The 11,319-nt window shown below is 40.9% G+C and overlaps 1 protein-coding gene across 1 annotated transcript in view; it reads left to right on the top strand.

Moving 5' to 3' along the window:
- DNAH9 (dynein axonemal heavy chain 9) overlaps positions 1-11,319 on the top strand; it is a 373,298-nt gene that overhangs the window by 92,243 nt on the left and 269,736 nt on the right. The window contains exons 21-26 of the mRNA XM_003791085.1: positions 474-604; positions 1,034-1,160; positions 4,893-5,045; positions 6,202-6,327; positions 8,609-8,848; positions 9,177-9,337. Of these exons, the coding sequence (XP_003791133.1) occupies positions 474-604; positions 1,034-1,160; positions 4,893-5,045; positions 6,202-6,327; positions 8,609-8,848; positions 9,177-9,337 (938 nt within the window). The remainder of the gene's footprint in view (positions 1-473; positions 605-1,033; positions 1,161-4,892; positions 5,046-6,201; positions 6,328-8,608; positions 8,849-9,176; positions 9,338-11,319) is intronic.

Genomic DNA, 11,319 nt, shown 5'->3' with positions numbered 1-11,319 from the left:
AAAAAAAAAAAGAAAAAATCACTGCATTAAAGAGATTTGAAGAAAAGAAAAGTGAAATGATGCCACTTTTTTATCTGTTATTTTTTGTTTTTGGAAAATATAATTATTTTCAATAAAGACATGTTATTTATGCTAACACAATGGGCTTATTATTGTTCATTTTTAAATGAATTAACAAAGTTTCTTTAAATTTCTGAAAAAACCTTTTAGTCTCTGATACAAAAAAATATTGATACTGATGTTACCTATATGAATGAAAGCTCTTTGGACTCCTTGATAATTTTTAAAAATGTAAATGGCTCTAAGACAAAAACTTTTGAGAACTACCATTTAAAGCTAAGGGCTTTTATTCTTGACTCTAATCTGCATTGGACAACCCAGGAGCAGGTTTCTGCTTCCAACTGGCCACGTGTGGGGAGCTGCTAGGAACCAAGGACAATGGCCATTAATTTTTCTCCACATTTTTATTATAGGATTCAGAAAGGTTTGAAGGCATTGACGTTAACTTTAAAGAGCTAGCATATGATGCTCAGAGTACTCCAAAAGTACTGGAAGCCACCAACAAATCAGGTCTTTATGAAAAACTGGAGGACATTCAAAGCAGGTAATGAACAGCTTGTATTTCCTGTCCCTGCTTCTGTGCCTGAGACCTTTCTTGTATTTAATGCCTGAGTAAGTGAATATGTGCACCTCTGCATGTCCTTGCTTGGCCTGTGTGTGGGTACCATGGGGTAGTATGTGTTTCATGTGCTGATTTCTGTATATATCTCATATATTCCATATACAATAGAACCTCCATAATTGACCAGCTCCCTCCACTGACCACCTCCTTAAGTTGACCTACTTTTCATAGATTGGACAGATACTACGTGTACTCAGTGGAAGTTCCTTATGTTGAATATCTCTGTATGTTGACCAGTTTGTCATAGTGCCTCGGGTGGTCAATTTACAGAGGCTCTACTGTATTTGCATTTAGGTGATATATGTGTACCTATGGTTCTTAATTAGGAAATTTTATGTTCTGTGACCTCAGATTGTACCTGTGTGAGAAGGCCCTGGCAGAGTACCTCGATACCAAGAGGCTTGCCTTCCCTCGGTTCTACTTTCTCTCCTCTTCAGACTTGCTGGACATCCTTTCCAATGGCACAGCCCCGCAGCAGGTGAGCTAGGGGTGCTTGCAGAAGGAGGGAGTCTCAGGTCCTGCATTACACCTCCTCAGTCTGGCAGACCTGTATCCCCACAGTATCATGGCTCTCTTCAGCATTCATTCCCACCATTACTGCTGCTCAGGGGCCCTTCTGGCCCAGAAGAGGCTACTCCCTGACATAGAGCATGAGAAGTTCTGACGATGACCAAGGATTGGGGGGGGTGTGGTGTGTGGATAAAGCCTTGACTGAGAATGCCTTTGATCTGGTTTTGAAGAGAGATCTGGTAAATTGTGGTCTAAAGTGATAGTTAAAATTTCCATAGGTAGTTAGATTGGAGGTTATATTAACTGGATATCAAGGTGGTTTAGTGGCAAAAGCAAATGTGATGTGAGAAGTCCAAAATTGGGGATTCTGGTCTCTGGTGCTAGGCACGTATTAGCTGTAATGGTCTTTGGCATATCCCTGCTCTACAATAAACTTTCTTCATCATTAAAAAAACAGGAGAGAGGCCTACTGTGTAGTAAGGTTTTTGAGAATTAAAGTAACTAACTAAAGCACTATTAGTATTTGGAGCTATAGACATCAGTGCTCAATCTTGAGAGGTTATCGGAATCACCTGGAAGGTTTATTAAAGTACAAATTCCTAGATCCCACTCCTGAAGATTCTGATTCAGTAGGTCTGGGAGGGCTGGACAATTTGCATTTCAAATAATTTTATAAGTACTGGTCTTACAAAAGTGCTGGAGACCACACTATGAGAACCACTGCTTTTGACCATGGAGTCTGAGTCTCAAAATGCTTAGATGAGCTTTTCCCCCACCTCCATGTGATTTTGTTATTCATTGGAAGTGAGTTGGGTTCGTTTACTTCTCTGCTTTCAGTGTTAGGTTTTTTCCACCCTTGTTGATTTGATTTTTTTGAATATGTGTAACACGGCTACAATTCCAAAAGTCAAACTATGCAAAAAGATATGTGTACTCTGAAGGTGTTGCTCCTGCCCCTCTTCCTCCCATGTCATTGCTACTTCTGCTCCAGCCCCTGTAAGGAAGCAACTTCATTATTTTCTGGATTATCTGTCCTATGTCTATCTTTGCAAAAAAGAAGCAGATATATACTCACACGTGTACATGTACATTTTATTTCCTCTTCTTTCTACACACAAGGTAGTATGCTGTATATATACTTGTTTACACTTTGACATAAACTTAAAAAACTTACAGACCCTGGAAATCATTCGATATCAATTCAAAGATAATGCCTTTATTTTTTCTTATATTTGCAACATTCCTTATGGATTCATATACCATAGATAGTTTGGCCACAGGTTATTTATAATAGTTTACAATTATAAATAATGTGGCATTGAGTAACATGGGACTTCATACTGTTGGAGGTTAACTTCTAGAAGTGAGATTGTTAACTCAAAGGGTAAATGCATACAGTCTTGTTGAGGATTGCCAAGTTTCTCTTCACAGCAGGTGTGTCCTTTGGCATCCCCACCAGCAATAGATGAGAGCTTCTCCAGTAGAGCCAAAAGATGGTACCTGTGCATGAGGTTTCTGTCTTTGGCACGCCCTTTCTAATTTATTGAAATTGTGTTTTGAGGCCTGTTTGCCTACTTGCCCTGGAGGCCCATTTGCTGTCTATGGTAGATGCATCCTGCTTTCTAAGTTTTCTTATTCTGTAAACCTATCTTCCTCTTCTCAATAGACCTTGTTTCATACTTACCTTACAAAAGAAAAAGAAATTATGTTGTTGATTTGTTGACAAGAAGCAAGTAGTAAAGAAAGATTATTCCTAATACATACAGCCTATATTTATTTTCCGTAGATTGAAATGTTTCCACAGTAGCCCAGACCTGGTGAGGTTAAAATATTTATTGCATTACAATTCTATTTTGCAACTATAATTTCATTAATCTTATATATAGAAGAGGTCAGATCACTCATTTTAAAATATTTACTTTGATGTATTTCTCATTTGGTTTGAGTAAATCTTTGAGTAGTCTCCATGCTAACTGAAGAAGCATGGTAGAAAATTCCTAATTCTTTCTAGATCTGTGACTCTCTGTCATTTCACATGTGAGTGACTGAGTGGTTAAGTTTAGAATTCCTATGTCACAGCAATTTCCTTTCAATCTTTATGGACATTGTTTTGCTGTTTGCTGTTATAGAGAAGTCACAACTTTCTAGATAGCCTAATTTCTTTCTATCTGGATCCCAAAAGAGATCAAGAATTAAAATAAATTTTTTAAATTTATATGTTTAGATAATCGCTTTACTTTATTTATATGTCCCTGACACATGATGAGGACTTTTCCTATCCAAAAATCTGAGCTTTCATTATCTTGAAAAATTTTTCTTTGAATATTTTTGTAAATAATATTTCTATTCCATTTATCTGGATTTTTTTGTCCTTCAGGTCATCATATTAATATAAACTGAAATTCCATTTTCTTTGTGCTTTGTATATACATTGCCTTCTCTTTAATATATTGTTATCTCTGAGTCCTCTTCACCAGATTTTTTATAGTTTCTCAATATTTAACTTTTTGCATGTCAATTCAGCCCTTTAGTATTGCTAATGCTGTTACAAGTGTACTGTGCCACTATTAATTTCCTTACTTTATTTCTCTATTTCTCCAACTCATCTTTCACCTCGTATTTTGTAGAGTTCATGTTTCTTTCAGTTAATTGAAAATAAAACAAGGTAATGCTTTTCAAAATTGTTTGTTTCCCCATTAAAGCTTTTAAATATATATATTCTTATTCTAATATGCTTATATTCTTATACTCTTATTCTATTTCTTGAGTCTTGTTTTCTCTTTCTTTTAAGTTTCAGAAATTTAATAGGTTCTATATTGGTTTTTTTCTTAATTTGCTATTTGTTCTTGGATAAAGAAGGGTCCATACTATCAAGCTATTTGTCCCAAGCCAGTGTGGGTAGTGTCTTCTTGAGTTCCCTCTAGTTTCTCTAAATGTTCTTAGATTTTTTTCCCTCTAATCCCAAACTAGATGTTCTAAATTTACCACTATAACTCAGGGCACCTGCAGTCTAAGGGTTCTTTGCATTTATTCAAAAACTTCTACCAGAGAACAGCTTTCTATGTATTGTTTTTACCTCATTCTTCCATTTCTTCACCTCAGGATCATAGTACGGCTCTGTCTAGTTTCCTTCCTGGTACTGCCACCCTGAACATCTATAGAACACATCGGTGCTGCCAGGTGTGGGCATCCCCTTGCTGTGAACCCACCTAGTGTTTGCTGCACTAAAAAGTTCTGATAATGGATGATTTCTTCCACAGGCACCCTTGCCACCACTGTTGACCCTCAAACTTTGGGTGTGCTAGCATTCTTCTGCCAGACTGTCCTTTGTCTGTCTTATGACCCAGAGTCACGTTTTCTTCAGAAGTTTTATAATGTAACCTCCAAATTTTTCTCCAATCTGGTCCTCTTTATAGCAAACCATGCAGAAACTAGTCAAACCACTATGGCTTAGCTAGTTTGTCACTATAGTCTGACTCTCACAGATTACATATGGTATTCCTATGGCCACTTCTGTATGAGTCAGTTCATTTCTATCCTTACATCGCCATTGTTTTTTCCACAAACTTCCCCCTAAATGCTTGGCACCTGCCACTCTGTCTTTCACACTGGTTTTTACTTGGTCGGTCCCTAGTTGCTTATTAGAATTAACAATTCTTGGATGGGTTCTCCAGTCCTTTGGTGCGGTTTCCCTTCACAGGTGCAACGTCATCTTTCCAAACTCTTTGACAACATGGCGAAGATGCAATTCCAGCTGGATGCTGAGGATAAGCCAACCAAGACGAGTCTGGGCATGTACAGCAAAGAAGGGGAGTACGTGGCCTTCAGCAAGCCCTGTGACTGCAGCGGGCAGGTGACATTTCCCTTCTTTCCACCTCTCTCAAGTGCTTGCATTCAAATGTGATCAGCATCACCTTTTGGGAGGGCTTTTCTGGCCGTGGTCCAGAGCTGCTGTCCCTGCCTTGGGACAGTCTCAGCTTCCCTTGACTTTAACTGACACTGAGGCAGCCTTTGGTGCTCTGCTTTCCTCTCCCTGGGAAGGACACCTGTCAACATTCATATCTTTTTCATAACCAAAGACTTGTGTGGAGAGAAATAAAATGCACATAAACAACTACATAAGTCAATGAGAAAAGGATTTTAAAATGAGTAGTGGCACCAGGGGACATTTACATGGCAGCCCCTAGAGCACCCCACAGGGGCATCTGGAGCCCTGACACCTTCCCTGGGAGAAAATGTCCTTTGAAATGAACCATTCTCCTGAGCTGTCCCCTCTCTACACAAACACACCTCAGAGTCACTTCCTGTCACAGCCCTTTCCCCTAGAGAGCTAGTTACTGCCCTGGGGGCTGCTACCTCTGGATAGCCATGTTAAATTCAAGAGACAGGATGCACAGGATTATGTTCTCCCTAAACCTGATTCCTGTCCTTCAGCACCACCACTAAAGTATAAGACCTTCCTGGATCATTATCCTAAATGATCCAGCAAGGTACCAACCTTGAGAATTCTGATCTGGTACAGAGTAACACCTAAAGAAAAAGATCTTTTATAGGATTCCACCTTTACCCACCTCTATCTTGGGAAGCAATTCTAGTACCAGAAAATAAGCAGAAGTTCGCAGTCATATTACAAAGGTGGACCTGGAGGTTAATTCAGAATGTGTTCTTTTTGTAGTCTCAGAAAGCATTAAATTGGGAAATTCAATACTGGCTTATGTCTCCATTCTCACTGTGGGCAAGGTCATGAGAATCTTCTGACTCATTCGCTCTTAGCTCAGGCCAGATTCACACTGTTGGGAGGCAACCCCCAACCCCTGCCCTGTGTGCACCACGTGGCCATGTCAGCCTCTGGTTAATTACACCTTGTGCCCACTCACCACCACCCTGCATTGCACAATGTGTCTACTATGCCTCCAGTAGCTATGTGGTGTTGTCTACCATGCAGGGGCTCCACTGCATTAATCATAGCTTCTCAGGTGCCCATGTCTAACCCAGTGTTGCTTTTCGAGGTGGAAACATGGCTGAATCACGTGCTCGCTCACATGAAGGCCACCGTGAGGTGCAAGATGACCGAAGGTGTAGCTGCCTATGAAGAAAAGCTGAGGGAGCAGTGGCTCTTTGACTACCCAGCTCAGGTATCCTCCTGGTGGGACCCTATGCCACATCCTCCCAGGCTCTATCCCTTAGCCTTCAGATACTGCTGAACCCCAGACCTACTGTGTATGTCCTGTCCCCCTGAGGAGGGCCTCAAGTCCCAGGTGTCTGTGTGGGGTCAGCAGGAGGAATGGGCAGTGGACAGCTCTGACCTAGTTAAACCATGACCTTGGAAAAGCAGGAGTGGTCTATTTTATCTTCCTGGTGATGTAAGCCACCAGGTATAGTGGGAAGAAAGTTTTCCCTACTCCCAACTCTCTGAAGCAGCCTGCTTTGTATGTGCCAAGCTCTGTGCCTTGTACAGGAGACACCAGCAGAAAGCAAGGCAATGTAACCGACCTGCTGGAATTTACAGTGTGGAACTGAGCCACTCACAAATAAAAGGGGAAGCACATAGCTAGTGAGTGGGCTCCAGGGACCACCCCACTGAGCCTATGACATGATACATAGTGTGTAAGGAGACGGAAGTAGGAGTTAGCAAGCTAATGTGCAGGGACAGCACAACCAAGCACAGGATAGGTCTGGGCAAAGGCTGGGAAACAAGGGGAGCATGACATGTTTGAGGAACTGAATTTGACTGGAGCCAGAGTAAGAGGTGAGGATCAAGAGATGGCAGGTGGATTCTAGAAAACAGTTCTTATAGACTATGTTAGGGAGTCTGACTTGAGTCTAAGATATATCTGAATTCTTTACAGATTTCTCAGGAGGGTGATAAGAGAAGGGGCAGACCGAAGGACAATTTTTTTTAATGTAAAATCTGGCTGGAAAACACCATTCCTCCTCTGCCTGGTTAATGGCACCACAGCAGTGTTGGCCAAGTTGAGGGGCTGCAGACATTTGGTGATAATTGAAGCGACAGGGATAGATGGAATTGCTCTGGGAAAGTGCAAGGAATGGAATGAAAGTTTAGAACAAATCTTTGACCATCCTTCAGAACCTGAGTAGGCAAGAAGCAGCAGGAGAAACGGTCTGTTTAGGCAGAAGGAAAACCAGGAAACAGTAATCATGGAAACCAAACCAGAAGCTGTTAATAACAGATGAGGGGCCAGAATGCCAGATACTTTTACAGAATCAAGCCAAATAAAGAGGGTGAAGACTGTCCATGGATTAACTTGGGAATTCAGAAGAGTGATAGGGAAGAGGCCACATTGCAAGGAGTTTAGAAGTGAGAAAAAGGAAGGAATGTGGATAGCAGGGAGGAATTTGGAAGAAAAAAGGAGTCAGCACCGGAGAAGAGGTGTTTATTGATGATAGAGTTGTTGTATTCCATCCAGCCATCTAATTAAGGCCACCAACGCAAGAGGAACTTCTCTAACAAAATCTAATAGGATATAAACTCAAAGGTAAAAATAGGTAAACTAAAGGTTGGTACTATTTACTGCAATGAGATTCTCTATTTCACAAATAAAATAATTTCCATCAGAATTCTTCATTTACCATATCAGAATTTCAAGACAAGAAAAATTGTTGCTTCCTGCTTTACCAATAGGTATCTTCTAGCAGTGTCTTCTAAACTGAATGATACTACAGATAAGTTTATAAATCTTCACTAGAGTGCTGTGGTGAAGGGTTCAAATCAAAATCAAAATTATTCACGTTGCATATAAAGTTCCCCAGAAAACAAGAAAACAGAAGCATGTATTTAAATTGCTTTTTCCATTTATTTATTTTTAATCTCTAAAAAATAAATCATACTGGCCACATGGACTTTTGGTGTCATTCACTTTGGCCTTCAAACAGAAGCATTAGGAGTTACAGGTTTCACAAGAAAATGTATCAGAAATGTTGTGGGCAAGCTAATGTATGCCACGGATCAGCAGTGGCTTGATAAATGAGAATGTTGGACCAGCAGATTTTCCAGAAGAACAAAGCAAAGACTGGGTGTCATAGAGAATCTCTGTCAATATATTGTTATCTTCCCAATAACAATATGGGGAAAAGATGCTTCCTGTGCAAAGTAAGACTTTATCATCAGTGTAGCAATTTCTAGAAGCCACTGACATTGACCAGAGTCAGTCTTTGGTGGTTCTCAACCAAATGCTACATTTGTCAGGAGCAGAAAGTATTTTTCCCACTTAGGTTATAACTACTCTGCGTCTCAAAGGGTAAGCATATGGTTCTCTTAGTCCATGCTAGTGGCAAAGGGAGTGAAGGGGCTTAAGTCACCCACACAATTACATTCTGAGCCCTTACTGTATGATGAGTGGGCTGGTTGGAAGCAGGCATGGTAACAGCTTTACTAAGTGACTCATGGTGCCACAGGTGGCCCTGACCTGCTCTCAGATCTGGTGGACAACAGAAGTGGGCATTGCGTTTGCCAGGCTGGAGGAAGGCTATGAGAATGCCTTGAAGGACTATTACAAGAAGCAAGTGGCCCAGCTCAAAACCCTTATCACCATGCTGATTGGCCAGCTCTCCAAGGGGGACCGGCAGAAGATCATGACCATATGCACCATCGATGTGCATGCCCGGGATGTGGTGGCCAAGATGATTACTCAGAAGGTGGGTCCCACACACCAGAGGGGTTCCTCTTTGTGTATAGCTACACCACAGGAGTAGCTTAATTATGGCCAAAAACATGAAGGCCTCCGAGTCTTCCCAGCAACAGGGAGGATCATGGTGACTGCTCCTACCTTTTAAAAACTCACCAAAATGGCATAATCAGAGAGCCTGTGCTTTCTATGCTGTCAAGCTCACAGCACACTATTCTCTCTTGCAGGAGAGAATGCCCAGGTCACCCAGACCCCTGTGCATCCTGTGGCCAAGAGTCCACCTAATGATAGCTCTTAAACACATGATTCACGTGTCTTCTCTGCCACCCTCTCTTTAGGTAGATAATGCCAAGGCTTTCCTCTGGCTGTCCCAGTTGCGCCATCGTTGGGATGATGAAGTCAAGCACTGCTTTGCCAACATCTGTGATGCCCAGTTTCTATATTCTTATGAGTACCTGGGAAATACACCTCGCCTGGTGATCACACCTTTGACTGATAGGTGAGTGAAGCTGTCAGCTATTGACAGCCCTACTGCTATTCAGGCCACCCAGTGGCTATCCAAGGTCAAGTCACTGTCACTTGCTGTTTGTTTACAGAGCTGCAAGGGAAGGACCTGACTCAACCAGCAGATTTATAATGAAACCAAAAGGATTTAGGGCAGAGCCTTTCTTTGGAACAAACCCCAGAAACCAAATCGATGAATCATGACTTTTTGAGGAAATACTTGGCAGCCACACACACCTAACACCAGCTCTAGTACATACCAGCTGTTTGACCATGAAAAAAACTGACCTAATTTTTGGTTTCCTCATCTGTGAGATAATGATTTCTGTAAGGATAAAATAGGGTAATGCTTATAAAGAGTTAAGATAATACATGCTGAGTATTGTTCCCTATTATTATTTTCTTACCAATCAATTGACCAATCACCTGGCACCTTTATTCAGCACCTCTAACTCTGAGAATACAAAGATATAAGCAAAGTAGTTCCAACCATTACGATGCTTACAGTGTTTTCAGGGAGACATATTCCCTGTCATTCATAGGAATTCACACACGAATAAATTCACACCAGACACTGAACTGGTCACTGAGAATATTAAGATGACTAAAAAATTTCCTGCCCTTGAACTCCACTTCTAGTGAGCAAAATGAGAAATACATAGATGAAAAATTATACAGCACAATGGGAAAAAGTACAAGGCCATAGTATAAAAGTTCAAAGCTATATGCTACAAATTCCCTAGCAAGTGAGTTAGCAGTAAGCCCTCGTAGCACAGAGGGTCCTCTCACAGTGGGACAGAGAACTGGACAAGCTTCAGAGAAGAGATGGTATCTGGTCTGGACCTTGAAAGGTGTATTGAATTCCAGTAGGATTTCACTAGGCTATAAGATTTGTCATCAGGCTATCCACAAAATCATAAAGAAAACTGTTCACATGTTGCTTTTCTCATTTAAGAGGATATATAGCATCCACTAATTGTTAAAGTGGCCTCAGATTCCCAAAAGTTAAAGAGCTATGAATAAACATTCCTGGAAAACGGTATATTGTGAACAAAGACATACAAATGGGAAAACTGAGGATATTTTTCTAGAAGAGGGAATGTAGACTCTTGCCTTTGGAGGAGGTAGCCAGCCATAAAACAGTCAGACTACAGAGTCTGAGGAATATATTCTTCATCCACAAGTTGTGATAAACTATTGAAAATGATGAAATCTGTACATTATGGAGATTTATCTTGTGGCAGAACACAGGCACAGGAGGAAGAGGGCAGAGAAAGTAGGTCATGGTCCATGTGAGTGAGAAATGATATTTTAATTCTGCTGAGATGTCTGTGAACTCTGCTAAGAGTTCATGCCCTTTCCTTATAATTCCATTGATCACCAAATCTCCTCTTCTCCAGAAAGATTTGTATATCTGAATGACTGGCTCCCTGAAAGAAATGACTTGCAGGTAATGAAGAGATTGTCATAAATTGTGAAGGTTAAAATGGCCAGATAGAATCTGTGCCATCTTTTACTTAATTTTCTCTCCGCATGTTTTCAGTGATATTGCCTGTATTTTAGTCAAAGCCTCAGATGTATTTCCAAATATCTGCTAAATATTTCCAAATTGGTTCAGTGGCAATCACTGTGCTTGTGGAAAGAATAAGATGTAGAAAGTCCCAAGTACTTGGAAATCCCAACATCATGGCCAAGATGGTTCCTCTCCCCTTGTGTTTTCCATTTATTGATCATATTTTTCTGTTCAGTCTGAAAAGTTCTTCCACCCAGAGTCCCATTGCTCCCTTTATGCTCTCAGATATCTCTCTCTTGTGGGAGGGGCCCTGTAGAAGTCACATCATTGTCCCCAGGAGCTCCTGCTATGTTACACTAAAATATGAACTTCTCATAGGACCTGATCATTCTGGTCAACTTCCCTTATGCCTCACTCCCTACATTTCAATGGTACAGCCTCCTTTCCCTTCCTTGATCACTTGA

The sequence above is a fragment of the Otolemur garnettii genome, unplaced genomic scaffold (genome assembly GCF_000181295.1).
Source record: "Otolemur garnettii isolate 467f Iridium unplaced genomic scaffold, OtoGar3 scaffold00046, whole genome shotgun sequence".
In the NCBI taxonomy this organism is placed as follows: Eukaryota; Metazoa; Chordata; class Mammalia; order Primates; family Galagidae; genus Otolemur; species Otolemur garnettii.
This window is presented reverse-complemented; position numbering and strand designations above follow the sequence as displayed.